Here is a 21,389-nt window from a genome sequence, read left to right on the forward strand (position 1 = left end):
TGGGAGCATGAGGGCAAACGTCCAAGCACTCGCCAAACCGCGAAACGTCCATTGGCGGGCGTGGGTGGGACAAACCAACACACCCCGTGCCATGGAACAGCATGCGGTTGTTAAAAACAAGGCCCGACTGTAGGTTCACAGGCAAGATCCACACAATGTGTCCTAACCAAAGAAGAAAGTTGCAGAAGCTTCTCCACAAGAATATGACCTTATTTCCACGACGACCAAGAAGAAAAGGAGAGCGGGAGACAGAGGTTTGCATAAACAGAGGACAATACTGGGAACTATATCAATGACTCATAATATTTACCTCCAGAAGCGGGAGGGGCAGATGGGAGACGGAATTCAGAGATTTTTCACATTGTAGGTGACACTTGCCCATAATATTTGAACTTCCATAACTCCTCCGTTTAATTTCTGTAGCCTGAAAAAAGGCCACTTGAAAACGGCCTTTCGTGGTTAGAAAGGAGCGCGCACATGTTGCCGTCGGTGGAGAGGCGGGGTCTTCCTCAGGGCGGGCCCCAAGCACACTCAGCCCCGCCCTCTCCCCAGGTGTCCTTCCCCTCAGCGACTGGACCCTTCCATCCGCCAATAGCTCACAACAGACGGATACCCGGAGGCCGGGGGGCTCGGCCGGGCACCGGGCACCGAGCCGCCTCTCCTTCCCGCCCTCTTGCTCTGCTTGCAGGAAACTCGCCCGAGCTGGTCCGTCTCACCTGCTTCTAGTCTGACCTCCTGCAGGTCTGAGTTCTAGCGGTGTGTGGCAGTCCTCCTGAAGGGAGGTGTCTGGGTGAGCAGGGAGTGTGCCAGAGCTAGGTTTTATTTGCCTGTGACATACGTGAGGCTTGGGGTCAGCGTGCAGACACGCGCACACGTGCGTGCACACGTGTGTCGGCCCTGCCCCCAGTCAGCAGGTTCTCGGGTTCCTGTGTGTGTGCAGGGCCCTCACCCCCAGGGCTGCTGGGGCCACTGTAAGTCATGATGACCGTGGACCAGGATGCTCTAAGGAGGATGTCCTGGAAGGCGGCCTAAGTGCCTTGGGGAAGGGTGGCTGTTTCCAGTGGCCGTGAAGGTGCCAATGCCTTCTCCTTTCCCTCCTCTATCAGAGCTCCGCTTTAGGTGTGGATTTCCCCTGAGGGTGATGGTACTCAGCTAAAAAGTGCAACCTCTCATCAGTGTGAGACCCGAGGACCACAGGACTTGCAGAGTGAGTCTACCAGCCTACAGATAGGAAATGGGGTTTTATTGAAGTTTCCACATGTGACTTGTGGGTGTTCCATACACATTGACAACATTTAAGATGACACATGTTGATTCTTAGACCACCAGCTCCTGCTGTTAGTAAATATTCAATTTCCCGTCCCCCTTCCCATTCCCAGGCAAGACAGACCGGTCAACACCTCACTGGGCCTTGGCCATGCCGGCTGAGGAGAAGGTCCCTGGATGGCCAGTGCATGTCTAACGCAGGAGCACAGCCTGCGGCCCCACATAAGCCTGGGTCTGGCTCTCCGCTGGTCACATGGACCCGGTTACAGTAAATCATCTGAGGTGGGGGCCCTGGCTCCAGGTGGCCTCTGAACACAGCCGCTCTGCGTCCCTGTCTGTCCAGGCCTTTTACACACACCAACTTGAGCTGCGGGACCCAAGACTAGCGGCTTCCACTCTGGCCTGCCCCCGTCTGCCCCACCCCACTCCCTGGCACCGGCCATCGAGGCCGTTGGCCCTGTGGCCTCCGTCTGTGGCCTCCGTCGTTGGCCCTGTGGCCCTGTGGCCTCAGGAAGAAGACTTAGTGGCCTCATTTTGGGGGGACAGCGGTATCATACAAAGGGTTGAGGAACTGAGTGCAGCAGCCAGATGGGGTTTGGGCAGAAAGCCCGTCTATTGGGTGTGCAGGGTTAGGGCCGGGACAGTGTGGCCTCAGTCTGCTCGCTGACTTCCTGCTCCCTCTGTGGTTGCTCAGCCACCCAGACCTCTCTCCAAGTCTGTAGACATCAAGGGAACTGGAAGCTAGGGCTGCTGCTTGTCAATTCTGGACAGAAGCGCTCGACACATTTTTATATTTTGTTAGACTAATTCTCCATTTAAACAGAAATGACTGTAAGATGATTTTCATTAAGAGGAGAATAAGTTTCTGCTCCCACTAAATAAAATGTCTAGTGTCTCTGTCGCCCCCATGACCAGATCCCACAAGCCCAGCCTTCTCACTGCTCTTGGGGGAAGAGGCCTGAAGTGGCCTCAGGAAGAGTCTGTTTCAGTGGTTGAGGGCCCCTCACAGGGCGCAGGTGCCCTTGAGGGGTGATGTGCCACCCCTCCTGCTATCATCTGACAGCTGTCTCTGCACTTTCCTTGGGCCAGGCCGGCTGTCCTGGTGGACAAGCAGGGAGAGGAGGCCCTGGGGCAGAAGGGGAAAAGCAGGGGCGCCCAGCAGGGGCAGGTTCCACCTGGACTGGCCGGAGTCTCACGGAAATCCTCAAAGGGCTTCTGTGCATGAGTCCTGCAGACAAGAGGGCTGCCCAAGTGGGGACCGCCCAGTGGTGGGGGTCATGCAGAGGGAGGGCCCAGCCCCCAGGTCAGGCCACTGCCTCCTGCCCAGAACTGGCATCGAGGTGAGAAAACCCCCCTTGATTTCTTCCCATTACAGCTGGACCCGAGTTCTGGTCAGGGGCCGTCTCTTGTCTCCCTGTTCTCTTTGAAAATGTGTCTATTTGGCCAGACGACATTACGAGCAAAATGACCTACCTGCTGGAGTTTAACACTAACTGGATTTAAGACCCAGTTACAATGTAACCCAGTCCCGTGATGGGTGAGCAGAGGCCAGCCCCATCATGTTATGGAGGATTTCTCTACGGTGCTGGCTCCAGGGGAGGCCCGAGGGCTCTGGGGAGTCTGCAGCGTGGTGGCACGCTAGATGACCGAGGTCTCTGTCTGCAGGAAGGACGGGGCACAGGAGCCCCGGTGGAGCTGCAGGGCACTCTCCGAGCCGTTCCTCGAGACGGACGAGCCGTGGAACCTGTGGTCCCTGCCGCAGCGCTGGCTCGGACACCAGCCCCGCCACTTCCTCTTCAGCTCACTCTGCACCTGCGGTGGGGGCAAGGCAATGAGGAAGTGGGGGTCACACGGGGTGTGAGCTTGGAAACGTAAACTCGGGTGCCCTCGAGAGAGGCCCCCCGGGCCGGGTCGGCCCCGACAGAAGGCGCCACCCCAACAACGAGCTCCAGGAAGACAGGTGACAAAACAGAAGGAACCGGGGGTTTTCCTGACATCGGGTGGGGAGTCGGTACTCGGGAGCCCAGTGACAGAGGTGAAGGGTGTTTGAACTGATGGAAGGGAGAGGGATGTGGTGAGCGGGTACACAGAGCTGCAGGACAGGAAGGACGTGGGAAATGGCATTCCGCGGGCGGGGCAGGGCTCAGAGGGGCTCACGCATGGACGTTCTGATGAGATGTGGGCTGTGAACTCAGGGAGCAGGATTCTCATCTGTGTGTCCCTCCCTCCCCACTCGGCCCCATGTCCAGGGTCAAGGAGCAAGATGGTGACCGTGCAGAGTGGCAGGGTCCCTCCCAACCACCCAGCCGGAGAGCCTTCCCGAGCAGGGCCGAGGGAGGCCAGGGCGACCGGCACTGCTGGTGTGGAGAGAAGGAGGCGGCCGTGGCCATCTGGGGCACTGGGGCTGCCCGACAGCAGACCTGGACCCTCGTTCAGGTGGGGGGGGGCACATGAGGAAATCCCGCACAAGCTGAATGTCACCTGCTGTGACAGGGCACGTACTTCACTGTTGAGAAAACAGTAGAGAACCGCCACCACCAGGCCCTGAAAATGAGAAAGGGTCGTCAGAGGCCACTCGCCAAGCTGGGGGGAGGGCACGGTCCCTTCCCAGGTGTACCTGAAACGATCCGATGCACAGTTCAAACAGTATCTGGTATTTGGAGGAGATGCCAATAGGAAACACGGCAAACACCATATAGTGCACTCCAAACAGGGGGATGAGCAGCAGAGTGGACTTGGTCAGCCTCCTGCACCGAAGAGAAGGGTGCCGAGCTCAGGCCTGTGCCGTCACATGCACGCAGGCCCACGGCCAGGGCCTCCCCCGTCTGGGCCTCGTATCTCACGGATTTAAGCGACACCCCAGCCCCCGCCACGGTCAGGGTGTGCCAATGTGGGGAGGAAAATGAGCATGCCCGGGCAAGTTCTGAGACGACGTCCCGACGAGTTCGCCAACTGCGACGTCGGCCTGAGGGGCCTTAGTGCCCCGGGGTCGGGGCCCATCACCAGCACCCGAAGGGCAGAGTTTTACTCTGGGATCAGAAGAGCAGACTCAGCAGGGGTGCAGCTGAGCGCAACTTGTGGCAGCAGGGCGGCGACCCACGCTCTGGGTCCCACGCGTTCTGTGTTGCGCGTGCAAACCCTCTGTCCGTCACATTCCCGCCCTCCCCGGTCAGGTCAGAAAGCACATCTTCCGCTCACTGCATCATGTGCTGGGCTCGCCTCCGCCCTCCCCGCAGCTGCACCTGTTGTCTGTGTCCCCGTCCCCATCCCCTGAGCAAACGCAGTCTCTGTCTCCAAGCCAGAGCCTCAGCCGCACCAGAGCCACCTGGAGGGCCAGCTCCACCTTCGGGCTGCCGGCTCTGAGGTCTGGGGTGTCATCTGAGAATCTGCATTTCTATCAGATTCCGAGAGGTGCCACGGCTGCTGACTGGGAACCCTGCTTTGAGAACCACTGCCCTGAGCCGGGAACTCTCACCACTGCACGTGACCATCATGCAGGGATTCAAACAGCTCAGTCCAGCCTCCTCACTCCTATTAAATCAGGTCTCTGTGGGCAGCACTGGCCCCGGCAGTTCTGGCTGGTTCCAGTGTGTGGCCAAACTTGACCCTTGCAACTCCAACAACGTCTGTGTCAGGAGCATTGGGGTCAAGTCGGGGCTGGTCAAGAATGAGGGTCTTGGCCCCAGGCCTGTCAGGCCACCTGGTGACGTGCGTGCGGGTCAAGACGCCCTAATGAACACCCCGCAGCCTCATGCTGAGGGAGATGAGGGGGGAGGCCCCCCTCCCCCGACCTTCTCTAGTTCGTCGACCTTACCCGATGCTTAGAAAAAGTCATGAATTTCTTTACCTATTTTTGAGGCACATGCTTCAAAGCCAGCACCTAGAGCCTGGGATGTAAGTTCTGGAAGTTTCCATCTCTTCTGATTTGCCTCACAACAAAATACCACGTCCTGTGGCATTTACGAACAGCAGGGTGTCTCTTATTTCATGCAATCTGCACAAACCCCAGAAGCCCGGGGTGTGACCTGGGCCTCGTCACAGAGGACGGCCCATCAGCGAGCATTGCCCCTTCACAGCCCCAGACGTCTAACCTTACAAGGTTGCTGCCCTTGACACCTCGGTTCGGCAGTAGCCTGTGGACAGAAGGCGGGGCTGTGTGGGGGCCTGTGTCCTTCGGTTCACTGTGAGACGGGAGCCTGTCTGAACGCGCTCCCGTACTGTGCACCTCGGCAGCTTGCTATGACGCTTGCCTCTAGAGGGACTTCCAGCGAGGCTGGTCCTGTTCTGTTACTGCTACTGTTATAACAATAGTTACAGAGAAGGGACATCAAGATACAACCAGAGGTCAGCGTCACAGACATGCTCTGCCTTTTTTGCTGTCCTGGAAAAAGAACAGACTCTATCTCTCTACTTATTTTTGTTTCTAAAGTACAATCAAGTATCTCTAAGACCTACCTAATGAACACTCCCAAAGAACCCGCAGAAAAGGTCAGCATGGGAGCTAGACCAGACTGTCCCCAAATCAAAATTTCAGTTTCCAGGGCAACTGAGAAGAGACCCAGCCCTGAGCTGCAAGTGTGGGTGGGCTCCAGGACCTCCAGGTTTATCCTTCATGGTTCGATGTGGGATCCCATCTCTAGGTCTGACCTTTTACGCAGCCTCCTCTGACGGGCCGGGCAGAGAAAGCGGTTCCTTGGATTTCACGTGCCCCGGGGCACAAGCAGATGTATCTGTTTACCAGACTTCCCCACAATACTTACTAGTGCCGGGGACTAAATGTCTTTAAAATATTAACTCAGTTAATCTTCATACCTTAGTGACAATTACTATTATTTCCACTTTACAGATGAGGAAACTGAGGCAGAGAGCAGTGGAGTCACATCCCCAAGGCCTCTGGCTGGTCTGTAAACCCAGCACCGGGCCTCTGACCACGAGAGATGCTGCCTGTCTGGCTTCTAGGTCCACTCCTGTTGTCTAAAGGGTGGAGAGGAAGGAGACACTGCGTGGGGCCACCCCCGGCCACTAGTCAGATAACCTGCCCAGGGTCACACAGCTCTGGGTGGCTGAGATTCCAAACCTGGTCTACCTGATCCTGAGGCTCCCACGGGTTGGACCAACCACTCCACGCCAGTGTCCACTTTATAACAGAGATGCGGGCTTTACTTTTTCTTTATAAATTCTTGATAGAAATTTATAGAATCTTTAAGTTCTTTTATAGTCTTCAGGTCCTCATTAATTAGCTGGATGACTGTGGGTGAGTTACGTAGCCTCTGCTCTCTTCCCCAAGATGATTACCGTCTTCATGTAATTACTCAGCCAAGAAACGTGAGTTACTATGAGGCACAAGCCTGGCATTAGGTGCCAGCGTGAACCGCGTGGTCTGATGGGGAGGAAGAATTAAGCATAAAACACAAATAATGCGTGGCCAAGGAGAACAGACAGATTACAAAACAGAAAAGTGGGCAAATGCTTCGGTAAGCAAGCTCACTAGAGGATATCCATGCTGAAATGAAAGACGGAGGCTTGCCCTGAATAATAACCATGGCACCATGGCAACCACCACCACTCCCCCCCCCACCTTAGAGAAGACACTGCTGAATTAGCCACGAGCACAGTCCTGCCCCTGAAGGGGGAGAACCTGGGCCGTTTCTTGGTGCACAGACCCAGGACCCTAGTGTCTCCGCTCTCCATACATGCCTGTCCTCCCCACTCTCGGTTTCCAGGCAGCTCAGCCCTTGGACCCACACACATACTCACCTATACTGTGACTGGTCATTGCCGCCGACGTCTGGGGACGTCAACTTCTGGAGTAAAATCCGTATAATACTAACAAAAAGGACAAAATTGACCTGCACAGATAGAGACAACATGTTGTATGTGAGGTGGGTGTGGCCAGGATGTGTCAGCCCCCCTGGGTCGTCTCCTCTCCTGGGACAGAGCTCCAGGCACCTGTCGCAGAAGCTCAGGAGCCCTGCCCAGACTGGGTCTCCCCCAAAGTTGCAGCCTTGTCTCTTGACTGCCTCGTGTCTCACAAGTGAATTTGAGATGTGAGATGTCAAGGGATGTTAAAGGGAAAAACAAGTGAGCCCTAACATTGTGACCTGGTGACTATGACTCCCACAGGTCTCCTTCCCCACAGGGGAACATGCAGCTCTCTCCGCTGCCCCTGCCCTCACTGAGATCTCATCCTGAAGGGGGACGAGTCCACCTCTGCGACTTCGGGAAGGGGCCGGAACGCTTGTGTGCGGTTCTCCAAGACCGAGTAGAACAGGGCTATTTATATTCAGTACAGGGAAAGGGGCTCCTTCTCTGCCCAAATGTGCAACCCAAGGGATAACTCATGTTTCGATACCGGAATTACTTACTATAATAGATATTAAAATGGGTGTTCGTATAACCCACCAGGGAACACTGTGGTCATTGGTATCCCAGCAACTATTGAAAAGAGAGAAGGAAAATCATGTTACCTCTGATTCATCCACAAACCAAGCACACAAGGGTCCGTGCACTGCCTGTGGCCTCGCCCCTGACGCGTAGCTCGTGTTCACGCCAACCAACATCAGAAAAGGGAAGTTTCTCTCCCGAAAATTAATTTCCTCTCACCTCCCAAATGTTTTGTATTTGTATCTTTCTTAGTTTATTTATTTTTGAGAGAGAGAGAGAGAGGGAAATAATGATTGGAGGGGTGACAGAGAGAGGGAGACACAGAATCTGAAACGGGCTCCAGGCTCTGAGCTGTCGGCACAGAGCCCAACGTGGGGCTCGAGCTCCCCAACTGCGAGATCATGACCTGAGCCGAAGTCCGATGCTCAACTCAAGCCCCCCAGGCGCCCCTGTATTTGTATCTTGAATGAAGGGTCAAAATGCCTCTGGGACAACTGAGGCAGGCACAGCTAGGAGTGTCTGTCTAGCAGGGTGTCTCCATTCTCAGTCTTCAGCGTAAGGGTGGTCCCTGGTAGGAACTAGGATGGGGTGCTTGCAAGTGTCTCCATTAGTCCGTCTGTCACCCACACCCCCACAGTGGGGCTCTGCAGCCCCTCCCATCAAGGGCAGAGACCAATCCATGCCTCTGAATCTTAGCTGGTTTTGGCAGTAGGATGTGGAGCCCTTGGAACCTGCAGGACAGAAGGGAGCCTTCCGGCTGGTGCTGCCTCAGACTCGCCAGCTCTCGGCCAACCTGGCAGGTGCCCGTGGTGTGTGAGCAAGCCGGGCTGAGGCCAGAAGAATGCCATGTGCACAGAAACACACCATGTAAGCCGTGATTATGTAAGCCACTGAGTTTCAGGGCGGTTTGTTACCAGTAGATAAGTGGTAAACCCTGAGAACCCTTTATGAGGCACAACATTCATGGGGGGAACCGGTGGCACCTGAGTGTGGGGCCATGCTCCAGCTCACTGTGTATGTGAAACAGAGGAGCTCTGGGCCCTGCTCATGCTGCATTTTAGAGAACAACTATCTCAGAGAGCTGCACTCCCGCTGGCCGTTTCAACCTGGTCTTCAACTGGTCACCTCTCCATACTTGGCTCCGGGCAAACAGCGCCTGCGTTTTGCTTGGTTCCCTTTTGTGAACACTGCTTCCCCTACCTGATGCTCCTCCCCTCTCTGCCTGCATTATCCCAACCCCAGCTTCGCGCAGGACCTGGTTCAGTTCCCATCCCTCACATGCATCTTCTCCAAACGCTCCCGCCCCAAACAATTCCTCCCTTGTGAAGGTCAAGGTCTTCCCCATGGGGGGTGTTCAAATGATGGCCGCGTTACTCTCCGCGTGGCTGCCACTGCAAACACAAACCTGCCTTCCAAGCAGATAATAAGCTTCTTTCTAGTTTCTAAAGACGTAACGATGCCAGCAAGTAGCCAGCATAGCTCAATCTGATTTTAAGGGCAGAGGTATGAACACAGCACTCACCCTGTGTCTTCTAAGGAGAGCCTGGCCGCGGTCCATGCGCCTGTGCAGATGGTGGGGATGCCTGCAGAAAGACACCAGATTCCCCCCAACCCCGCGCTAGTTAGCAGCTGTGCGCCCTCCTTCACCAGAGTCGGCAAGACAAGGGCTTTCTGACGGAAAGATCAAGCGGAAACGCTTCAGAAGCACACAGAAGTTTACGCTCATGCCATACAAAGCAGTGACGATACACATGTGTTTGAAAGCTGGAGCTTCTCTGGGTGGAATGCGTCATGGTGCATCGTGAGTGTGGTTACTGTGGGCTGGAGTGTGGCAATGATCTCAAGAGGTGACCCTCGTTGTGAACGTGGGTGCCTCGTGGCTTCACAGCCCTTCCAGTCCTGACTAGTGGAGGCTCCTGCTACCTGGCATGTCATTGGGACCTCCTGGTAGAGGGCTTTCTCCTCCAAGGCCCTTCTTTCTGGCTTTCCCACCACTGTGGGAGCCCCAGGAGTGGGAGCTCAGAATAGCTTTAAACCAGGTTCCTGATTCCCAGAAATATGCAGGTGTTGTCTCCAGGAACCTAGTCACCTGAGAAAAGCCCCTCCTAATAGGACCGAAGTGCATCGTACAGGGGCAGGAAAGGGTTTTCTGAACTGAGAGGTCTGCGTTTATAGATGAGAGGGGCAGGAGCAGAGGCCTGGAGGGTTGCAGGGTGGGAGACAGGGTGTCGGGCACACACGGGGAGGACAGTCCTTACCCCATCCGATTAGGAGATAGGCCACGAAGCGTCGGCCGGGGGAAAATATGGCCACCAGGAGGGTGTGCAGGTACAGCCCCTCCACCAGCAGCCAGTAGAAGTTCGCCATGATGCAGTACTGGAAAAGCACCAGGCTCAGCTTGCAGCCGACCTGGAAAGTCACGGACAGAACAAGAGAACATGTTCAGGCCATAAGACAGCTCACGGTGGGCAGAGGTGCTCCAGCGCACAAGCAGGCACACGTTTGTGTGACGAGCTGAGGACACCAGCACAGCAGTGTTAGAGTGAGGCCCCTGGTGTCCACAACCCTGGGACCCAGAACTTGCTGGAAGAGAAACACGGGCAGGAGGCAGATGTCCACAGACGCCTCTGAAGGCAGCGAGCTGTGGGACTGTGGTGGTGAGCACACCCGCCTGTGCCCCCTGCCCCCCCACCCTCTGCTCACCTACCTGCCCCGCTCGGCCTCACCACCCACTTGAGAGGAGACAGAAAAGTAAAGGGCAAAACAAGGGAATCCAGCAAGCCCTCATGTCCCCAGGCATTTTGAAAGAGTTTTCACTGGGAACAACCACACAGCATATAAAATAAATGATTTTAACCTCTCAGACCTTCACATGAATGTACGGGTGTTTTAGCCTCTTGAGCAAATATGAAATTGAGGCTTTTAGTCAGTAAGTTTGTTCAAGTGTACTAAAATGATCAGGACTTCATTTCTATTCTTCTGTATCTCTGCTGCCTCCCCTCCCGAATACATATGTATCCAGGTGCGACGGAGATGCACGCATACTTACACGTGCTTATATGTATGTGTGGGTGTATTTGATATATGCGTGAGTATACCTCTATACATGTGGATATGCTCACATACATGTGGATATACCGAGACACGCGGATGTTCTGTATACGTGTATGCAGGTGGACACACACATGTGAGGTAGATACACGTGTGCGTATGTGGATATACTGACATGCTGACCTGTGTATTTGGGGGTTGGTGTGCTTACAGGAAACTCACGGTAGCCCTTCCAAGCTGGTGCCCGGGGCTGATGGGAGCGTTAACCAGGTGGCCCACTGAAGATGCCCCTGCACTCTCTCCGGTATTCCCACCCTGACCCTGTTCCGGTCTCTCTTTCCTAAGTAGGGCAAGGCTCAGCTTATCTTTGTAAGGTGCTGCACGGAGAGTAGTTGCGGCTAGTTGAGGCTGAGGGCCAGATGCCCGCAGGGCCGGGAGCAGGGCTGGCACGTGGAAACCACCCGCAGAATGTCATGACCCGGGTGCTGTGAGCGGAGAGGCGCATGTGGGGACGCAAGTACGGGAGCAGGGAAACTAACCGAAGTGAACTTGTGACTTCGTGCCACAGAAGTGCGTGTTCCGCGCCCACCAGACGGCAAAGCTCTGAAAAGCTGCACGTCATTGACCTCTGGGAAAGCCAAGCAGCAATGTTTGTTACAGTTTTTAAATACACGTGCCCTCTGGTCCGCGGTCCCTCGTGACTTCCTTCTGAGGGAAGAACACGGTGCATGAAGACACGTGTGCACTGACGTTTGTGGTGCTTGTAACTGGTGGGATGATGAAATAAGGTCACGTCCACACGCTACGCTATTGTGCCACCATTCGATGTGACACACCAGGGGACTTGGAGGGTTGCCATGGTGTCCTGCCGCTTGAGGAAGAGAGCCGCAGGAAAAGCCTGTTTAACTTGACTCCATTGTCTTGGTAAAACAGCGTCTCTGCCTTTCTTCTCATTTGTTCCTTGACCATCAGCACAGTGTACGGACAGGAGGTCTGCAGTGACAAGCTCTCTGCTGACCTCCCCTTCCTGGGTGGTGGTTTCAAACTGCATCCCTCAGGGCAGAGAGCGTGGCAGGAGAGCCTCCGGGACCCGCTGCAGCCCGGACAGCACACACACACACACACACACACACACACACACAGGTGCATGGGCCAAGGCCCGTCCCCTGGTCCCGGAGCCTCCCACAAGTGTGCATGGCTGGAGTCAAGGGGAGCAAGCCGGGGGCTCCTGCTGAGGGTCAGCGTCCAGAAACCCACCTGGTTGTTCATTGTCTCTAGACTAGACTATGCCTTTCCAGAGGCCAGACAACTGCCAGGCAAAGCCGTACAGAGAAGGAGGCCGTGTGTGCGGAGGTGGGCGGTGGTAGGGAACTGGAGGTGGGGCACTGCCCCCTGTTTGGCTTTATGATAGAACACAAGACACTTGGCCTCGAGGCCCAACTGCCTGGAGAGAACAGGAAAGGCTGAACCCACCTCCAGGTTGTCAAAGGTAAGAATGAGTAACACACCTCACCGTGCAGAAATGTAAGGTGTGTCCCTAGTCCCTGGGAGACTTATGGCATCTGTAGTCGGTTAAAAACAACAAAAAAAGAGGCTATTTAAATGTGCGAAAACACCATGAAGCAGAGGGCTACGGGGTGAACGTGGCCCTTGGCACATATGTGGGCCTGGCACGGCAAGCGACAGAGCTGTGTGCCTGTGGTGATGCCCCCTTGTGCAGCTTCACACGTGTCCAGCATCACAGCAGTGCCACACTAGAGGATGTGGGGCTCCCACCGCACCACGCAAAGCCCAGACCAGCAGTCCTTTCAAGCATAGATCCGAACACGGATGGGATAAAGTCTGAAGGTACATGTGTGTTCCTGTGTGTGTGAGTCCCCCTGTGGGTGCACCCATGCTTGTGACTGTGTGTGTGCACGTGTGTCTGCACACCAGTACCTGTGTTCATGCAGGTGTGTACCTCTGTGAGCATGCATGTATACGTTTGCATGCATGCGCGTGTGCACACTCTCACTCCCTTCCTCCTGACCCTGGCCATTCTGACCTGGGCCGTGGACTGGCACAGCCACTCGGGGGGCCCAGGAGCCTCCATGATGTGCAGACGCTCAGCCTCCAGCCTGAGTCTGTGCCTCCCATCCTAGCCTCAGCCCCCCCTGGGGCAGCAGGCAGTGGCCAGGTCAGAACTTAGCTCTGGGCTGGGTGCATCCCTGTTTAGATGTTATGGCTTCATTGCAGAGCTCATAGTTGCCATGTACGTCCCGACTCAAGCCCTCCCTGGGGCAGGCTGCACTCAGGCTCTCAGGGAGCACCTTGGAAAGCCCGAGGGTGGGTTTTTGAGAATCCTTGTCAACTACACATGCCATCTGTTCTGGTCTTAGTGCGAATAGACTGCCTCTTCCAGCCCCCTCGGCAGCCAGGAGGAGACACACTGAGCCCAGGGGTCACTGTTACGTCCAGGGTGTGTAGAGAGAGGGGCCGGTGGAGGGAGAAGCCTTCTCTTGGAAGGAAACAGACTCTGTCGGGTTCCCGGTCCTGCCAATGTCTTGAGAAACAGACTCCTGGACCTATGTGGAGGAGATGTGCCCTGTGTTCGTCCTGGGAGCATAACGTTGGTTTGGTCAAACCCAGCTGAGAACAAAAATGTCCACACAAATGCAACTGTAAGAAAAGATGTTTTTTCTGTGCCTCGTGCTGCGGGCTGACTGCATCTCTGACTCACTTACGCAAAACCTCCAATTCTCTGGGCACAATAAGAAGGAAGACGCGGTCCTCCTTCTCTCCTGCCTTCTTTCCTCTGTTGGCACACAGCTCAGTGGCACCGTGCTGGAGGGGTGCAGCTGGGGACTGGGCAGGGGGACCCCGTCCCCGCTCCCTCCTTCTCACACTTCAGGCCTCACACCTGGATCCTTGGGGGATCTTTAATGCCAGAGCGTGCTGTGCACCTGTGGCTTGAGCCCTGCCTGCAGCCCCATCGAGTCCACCCAGCTGCTGGGCTTCCCTCAGCCTGTGTCCTCATTCACAAATTGCTCTCTGGAAGGTCGCTGGGCACTCACCCTCAGTGTCCGTGCAAAGAGCCCTGTCCTCTAAGACTCTCGAGGAATGGCTGGGCGAGGCCCCCAGTGTTGGGAATGGTGGAGGGGTCTGTGATTCCCAGTGTAGGGGCAGGCGGGGCGCGGCGGGCGATGGCAGGGCACTTGCTCCCTCTGGTCCCCGTCACTCCCCTGCCCCTCAGGAGCCTACCAGGTCTTGTCTATGTGTCTGGGAGCACAGCCCCGGGCTGGATGCCCCGCCAGGGTCCAGTCCTTTAATACGAAGCAGAGGAAGGAGGGCTTCTTCCAGCAGAGCTTTGAGGCCCCCCAGAGAAGAGAGTGGAGGTTTCTCAGCAAGAGGAGAGCCCGGAATGGCTTTGGGGCTCACCCCTTGTCACCTACGTGGGAGATTCCATGGTGGGGCATGAGCCCCAGGGGCCCTGATGTCCCCTCAGGGGTGGGAGTTTGCTAGGTGAAGGATCTTGTGTTAATTTTATTATTACAGAAAACTCCTTTTATTAACTCAGTCCAAGTGTGTTATGAGCTGATTATCCCCAGAAATACGTTCACCTGCAGCCTCGGAAACAGCTGATGTTCTGTGATGTTACAAAAGGCTTCACTGTCTTACAACTAATTCCAGTCTGTTCAGTCCAGAGCCACAGTGCCACGCAGATGAGTCCATCTGCTTGGAACTCGCGAGGAGAGCCGGCATGCCGGCTCCTTAGGAAGACAGGGGCCAGCCTCAGAGCCTGCGGTCAAATCCAGACTGAGGCACCGGAGCCCAAGGCCCTGAGGACACTGCATTGTGCGGCCGCAGAGGAAACTTAGTGGAGGGACTTGCATATCGGAGGGCACAGTAAATGCACCAAGCACCAAAGGCCCGCCAACACCCACCACGAACACAGCCAGGGAGGAAGAGCGGCACCAGTGGTGTGCATCTGTAGAAATTATTGGCGCGGCCTCCCTTGTATCAAAGAGCTGGGCCCAGGCATACTCAGAGATGCGCACCGGGCTCCCAGCAAGTGCTGCAGGAAGGAGTTCATTCACCACACAGGTGACTTCCTCCCAGCAACCCATGGAAGCATCTATGCTCATGATCTGGGAGATTTGGGGTGAAAATAATGGCGTTGTGCATCTGCATCAGGTTTTCTAGCCCAGAGCGGCTGCTGATCACTGGAGGCAGTGCCCTTGTGTTGTTCTGCCTCTGCCTGGGCTTCAGTGCTCAAGGCCCGTGACCTCCAGCCTCTGGAGGTGCCTGGGACATTGCAGGTGCCTTTGTCATTGCAGGCGAGACAAAGGTGAGTGTGCCTTTGTCTCCACTGCCCACCTGGACCTGCTCTGAGCTCCAGCCTCTTGGCCAGGCCCCTGCGCTTCTCAGGCCTGACCCCTTGCCTTCATCAGTGCCTCAGAGACCCCTGTGTGCTGGCTATGGGACTTCATCACAGTGTGAGCTGGGGACAGAGACAAAGGGGTGGGGCAGTAAGGAGGCAAAGGGCTCTGGGGCCGTTCACAAAGGCCACCCTCCCCTCAGTGACAGGATCTTGCTCACAGGGATAGTCTTACCCAGGAGGATGGCTGGTCAGGGCAGTGCAGCGTGCCTGAGCTGGAGTACAGAATATCGTCCTTGACCAACACTGAGATGGCTCTTAGGATGAAGGAGAGGAACAGGTTCAGGTGGATGTAGTTCCGGGTACAATGCAGCTTCCTGTGGTGGGGAAGGCAGGGATGAGGGGTGGGGGAGGCAGGGATGAGGGGTGGGGGAGGCAGGGATGAGGGGTGGGGGAGACAGGGATGGGGGTGGGGGAGGCAGGGATGAGGGGTGGGGGAAGGGTTAGATAATCAAACTCGGATGTTGTGAACACATTAACAATTACCTACGTGGCTTTAATCTTAAGGTTTTCTTCTTTTTGTATGGAAGTTACTGTTCCTTACTGTATATTTGGGATGTTTTCAGTTTTGCATTATGGTAACTATTTTCTACATCAAGCTTTTCCTTTATTTCTGATGAGCTCCTCAGGCTGGGGTTGAGAAATAGGATTTCATGATAACACTGTAAAGCAAACGGTGCTGAGTCCGGAGCCTGCAATGGCGAGTGCCCACTTCCAGCCGCCAAGACCCCACCCCCTCACAGCCGATTTCCTGCGAGGCCCATAGCAGTGATCTGCCTTGGAACTCAACTTTAATGATACCTTGCTTCTCTAAAAAGTGCTTGGAACATTGTGTTTCTAATTCTCTTGTACCACTTAAATTCTGCTCTGGAGAACACTTATTTGGGCATTTGATTTGACGTGGACTTTTATTTCAGAGCCCTCAGGAAGCAAGTTTCACACAAGCGCACTCCCACAGTCACTACTAGATCTTTAGGGTTAGGTAAAGGTGCCATTTTTGAAGGACATTAGAAAACACACCGCAGAAGTCTTGCATGAGAGGCTGGCAAGAAGCAGCTTACCTGACCACCTCCCCCCAAGGGGTCAGTGTGATTTCAGAAAGCCACCTGAGGACTCAGGATTGTGGCCAGAGTGGCCAGGACCTAGAGGACCAAGACCCAGGCGAGAAGGGAGACACCGAGATGCACCCTACGTCCTCCCTCCGCCTCGGGTCTCCTCATGTGAGGCAGCTACCCACACAAGGTGTGCCGTGCTGGGTGAGAGGCCGAGGGATGAGGCCAAAGCAGTGGCTAAGGAAGTAAGGCTGGGAAGAAATGTTAGCAATCTCACGCACTGAGCAACGGCTACTGGGATTCAGGGTCTGCAGGAACAGAGGCGCTCCTGGGCTTTAATTAGAAACCGGGAAGAGCTATGATCTAGGAACTATGACAAACCAGAAACAACAGACTTCCCAAAGCTTGAGACATGGTCTCAAATCAGCTCAACCCCCGAGTGGATCAGGGTGATCTGCCCATCTTGCTAGAAAAATTAAATCCTCTCTGTGGCAAGATATCACCCAAAGCCTCTACAATTTAATTATTTGTAATTTCAAAAATGAATTACAAGGCGTGCCGGGAACAGGAGCTAATGATCAAATGCAACAAAAACCCCAGGGAACAGAAGGAGATTCAGATACTGGCATTTTAAGACATGCACTGTCTTGCTCAGATTTACATAGTCAAGAAAACTGATGAAGAGGTAGAGAATTGTATTAAAGAACGGAATTGATTACAACAATCAAATGGAACACTGAAAACTCAGAAAGAACCCTGAAATGAATAAATAGCTGAGTCTGATGTTAGATCAGACGTAGTGCATGAGAATACTCTGAATTAGAAAACATATCAGTGGAGTAAGTATAGGTTAAAGCAGAGACAAAATGAGGGAAAGCACGGAAACAGTGTAGGAAATATAAGGGAAAATGGTGAAAACCCTGAACCCATGGCAGCACGGTTTGGGAAGAAACAGGAGACAAAAAAGGAAGAAGCAATATTTAAAGAATACTAGGTAAGAATTCTGGGAAACTAGTAAAACCCAGTAACAGATTAAAGGAATGTTATTAACCCCGAGAAGCAGAAATACCAAGGAAACCGCATTAAGTCCCATGATGGTGCAGCTGCTGAAAACCCGAGACCAAACAAAACCCTCGAGGCGTCTGGGGAAAACGACGCATCCCTTCAGTGCAGCAGCAGTGAGACTGGCAGCTGACTTTAAAAAGAAGAACGAGGCTCATGTTTAATGTGATGACAGAAAATAGCTGCCGATAAGGAATTCAACACTCTTGAAAATATTCTCAAATGAAGGCAAAATTAAGGTGATCTCAGGCAATCAAAAACCATGAGGAGTCATTGCTGGCAGGCCTGTGCTGACAGATACCGAAGGGGGTCGTCAGGCAGAAGGGGAAGGACCCCAGGTGGAGACACGAAATACAGGAAGGAACTCGGGGAAGATGAAGACGTCTCTAAATAGATACTGACTCTAAATGACGGCAACTATAATGACCTATGGCCTTAAAATAGACGTCGGATTAAAATACAGCACATGGGGCGCCTGGGTGGCGCAGTCGGTTAAGCGTCCGACTTCAGCCAGGTCACGATCTCGCGGTCCGTGAGTTCGAGCCCCGCGTCGGGCTCTGGGCTGATGGCTCGGAGCCTGGAGCCTGTTTCCGATTCTGTGTCTCCCTCTCTCTCTCTGCCCCTCCCCCGTTCATGCTCTGTCTTTCTCTGTCCCAAAAATAAATAAATGTTAAAAAATAAATAAATAAATAAATAAAATACAGCACAAAACACAAAAGGCATGGGTGGGGGTAAGTGGAATTAAAATGTTGTAAAGTCTCGAATTGATGGGGAAGTGGTAAAAATAGCAATTGGAGGTTAACTCCTAGGAGACAAGGATGTGTGTTGCAATTTTGGGGTGATGCCTAGAAGAAGAACAGAATGTATAACAACCTTAAAGGGGAAAATTAATAAAAATATCCAACAAATTGAAGGAAATAGGCAATGCGTGTGAAAGTCTGCTCCTCGCGGGAACAGCTCTCCTGGAAAGCGGCCTCTTTGCCCCATGCTGTCCTGTGCCCACTGCCCCTCGGGCTGGCTGCATTCACTCATCTCTCAAACCACCGTTCTCCCTTCCCTTCCCTTCCCTTCTCTTCCCTTCCCTCCCCTCCCCTCCCCTCCCCTCCCTCCCCTCTCTTTTCTTCCCCCTCTCCTCCCCTCCCCTCCCCTTCCCTTCCCCTCCCCTCCCCTTCTCTCCTTCCCTCCCCTTCCCTTCCCCTCTCCTCTCCTCTCCTCTTCTTTTTTCTCCTTCTTACTCTCTCTCACCCATGACATTCCCCTGAGTGCAGTGGGGGGTTTATCGCTGTCACTCAGAGATGAACACACACTAAATCCAAATAAATCACATTTGCTGAGTTTCTTAGCTGAGTCCTTTATCCCTCAGCGCTCAGTGTAACATTTCACTTCCGAGTATGGATCTGCACTGGATGAAGGGTGGAGCGGAGACCGTGGCCTCCAGAGAAGCCGCGCTGGAGCCCGCTCAGGCTTGGCGGCTAGAACGGAACCCCAACAGCTCCCGAGGGTGGAGGGAGGGGCGGGCGGTGGCGCATCTGTCCAGTTCTGCAAGCTGGGTGCTCGGCACCTCTGTGGGCTGCCCTCCTCTCTCGGGTAGGACGGGGACAGCAGTGGCACTTCCCTGCCTGAGCTAACGTAAAGACTGAGTTAATAAACACCTATAGAGTGTGTGGTGTGGTCTGTGTTAGCAACCGGCGCGGTTACTCCTAGGCTCGTGGGATTGGAGCTGCTTTGTCAAGTGCCTGGACCTCACACGCACTCAAAGATGGCGGCTGCGATGACCACCCAGCGAATCCCACGCAAAACTAGGTCGTGTGTTTGTTATTCAAGTCTATGCTGCACTTTGGACTTGGCGTAGGGGATACGTCACGCCGTTTCTGTGTTTGTAAAAGAAGAACATGGTTACTTCATGCTTTCTTAGCTATGAGGCCACTATGAACATCAAGTGTTCCATGACTGTAAGTAATTCTGTTTCCTGAGTGGCATTACTGGGTTGGAAATGGAGTTAGTTTTACAGTCGGGAGTTTGAAATTGACACTTGTGGCATGGGACACATAAGCACAGCTGACAGATCGAGGCAGCAGCGTAAGCGCCTCTGTGGCCCAAGGTGGAGGCGGACCTGAGGGCTTGCACATCAGCTCTGGACACTTTTCCTGGCGGCCGTGACACTCCGAACCAGCAGCAGAATGACACCGAAGCAGACATGTCCTTTCCTAACCAAGTGTCACCAGTGGGTGACTAACGAGGTCCATGTATAAAAGACTGTTTGATACTCATGATGCCATCTGAGATTCTCTTAAGGACCCACATCCACATTTGCAAAACTTCCAAAATGCCACTAGGCTGGCTAATTCAGTATGTCATGTATCACAAATCTGAGAGAAATCGCCAATGCCACGGATACGGATTGTTCAAGATGGGAACTCTTTAAACATAAGCTGAAATTCTTCTAGTTCAAGTTACCCTTATTGAGTCACCAGCTTACCTCCCTACATTTTCCCTTTCTTTTTCTTTAATCTTTAACCATTTGAAGATTTAAAAATACATAATAAAATACGAAAGAACAGATATCAATGTTGCACCGGAGTTGTTCCTTTTCTTTTCAGAACTAGAATATGATGGTGACTACCCCACATGGTTCTGGATTAAAGGTACTAATGTACTCTTTCTGAGAATTACTACCCTCTAGATATGTTTGAGATGCCTGAAAAAAATAAACGACTTTATTACATTTGAAGGGATTCTCAGCTGCGTTCTTCATCAGTTTTCACTTGTTTACTTCCAAGTATGGATCTCCTAATGGGCTGTCTGTTAGTTTCTAAAATATTCCATTTGTTTTATCTTTGATTTTATCTGAATACTGGCCAATGTTTGAACTAATCTGTGTGAAGATAAATAAGATTAAATCCCTGTTAAAATAAGTGGGATATCATCCAGTTCATTTAGTGCTAGTAATACTCAAGCTTTTCAAGCCAGAAGCTTCTGTTCTGAAACCAAAGCCTCTAACTCTAACCCTGACCAACCAGCTGTATGCAGTGTATGTTGTTAGTTACTGAAAAGACCTACCAGCGGTTCAGGTAATGGGGGATCTCTAACCTCACCAGCAGGGGAATAACGCAAAATTTAGAGTGCTGACTGCATGCCACAGAGCTTCACTAGCACCCACACTTTACAGGTCATAGGTTAAGTAATTTGTCCAAGGTCACACAGCTACTAAGAGACTGACCCAGGACTTGAACCCAGGCAGTCTGACCCTTGCTTTCATATTCTTGACCACAGTGTAGTGTCTCTTAATAAAGCACCGATGCCCCAAATGTAGCTGCTTTCTGAGTAGCAAGGGTGAGATCACATTGCTTCTGTATTTTCAAAAGATTTGCACAATGGCTAACATTCAGTAAACAGCAGTTGAACTGAATTCTTGTCCAAAGGCAGTATTATCTCTTTGTATAAGAAATGCAGAATAGCTAAATAAAAATGTAAATATTAGCATTATATTTCACACAAGCATTTCCCGAGGGAGTTTTATTGATTTAACACAGAGAGAGAAGGCTTGGAGGCAGTGACCTTCTGTCCTCCTCTGATGGGCCTAGACGGCTTAAATGGACAATTTCTGGTCTCAGACTGCAGAACTGCTCATTTCTGATACTTACCTGAAGAGGCAAAGAATTATGCTTCCGGTTGTCAGGGAAATCAGGGAGACACTGTAGCCCAGCGTGTAAATGGCTTTCACCAGAACGTAAAACGCAATCTGCAAAGAAAGAAAAACACACATGTGAGCTTTTGGTGGCCAGCAGTGGAGAAAGCATAGGTTCCCACATCTGGCCACATGCTTCCTTTCATGCAGGGCTCTTGGCTGCTGATGGCCGGGCACACGAGAGACAGTGTCACTTCACAGCCCACCTCCGTTCTTCTTAATGCTTATTCATTTTTGAGAGACAGAGATAGAGTCTGAGTGGGGGAGGGGCAGAGGGAGATGGAGACAGAATCTGAAGCAAGTTCCAGGCTCCGAGCTGTTAGCAGAGCTGATGTGGGGCTTGAACCCACGAACCATGAGATCCTGACCTGAGCCGAAGTCATATGCTTACCCGACTGAGCCACCCAGGTGCCCAAGCCCACCTCCATTCTGAACCCAGACATTTTATTCACCTCTTTAAATGCCCACC

The 21,389-nt window shown here is 53.2% G+C and overlaps 1 protein-coding gene across 1 annotated transcript in view; it reads right to left on the minus strand.

The window, feature by feature from the left end:
• Positions 1–1,226: 1,226 nt before the first annotated feature.
• VIPR2 (vasoactive intestinal peptide receptor 2) overlaps positions 1,227–21,389 on the minus strand; it is a 70,775-nt gene continuing 50,612 nt past the window's right edge. Inside the window, exons 5-13 of the mRNA XM_003983257.5 lie at positions 20,877–20,974; positions 15,294–15,435; positions 9,909–10,059; positions 9,173–9,233; positions 7,632–7,701; positions 7,024–7,115; positions 3,884–4,013; positions 3,769–3,810; positions 1,227–3,078 (exon numbers count right to left, since the gene is read on the minus strand). Coding sequence (XP_003983306.1) covers positions 2,905–3,078; positions 3,769–3,810; positions 3,884–4,013; positions 7,024–7,115; positions 7,632–7,701; positions 9,173–9,233; positions 9,909–10,059; positions 15,294–15,435; positions 20,877–20,974 — 960 coding nt within the window. The 3' untranslated portion in view covers positions 1,227–2,904. The remainder of the gene's footprint in view (positions 3,079–3,768; positions 3,811–3,883; positions 4,014–7,023; positions 7,116–7,631; positions 7,702–9,172; positions 9,234–9,908; positions 10,060–15,293; positions 15,436–20,876; positions 20,975–21,389) is intronic.

This window comes from Felis catus, chromosome A2 (genome assembly GCF_018350175.1).
Source record: "Felis catus isolate Fca126 chromosome A2, F.catus_Fca126_mat1.0, whole genome shotgun sequence".
NCBI lineage: Eukaryota > Metazoa > Chordata > Mammalia > Carnivora > Felidae > Felis > Felis catus.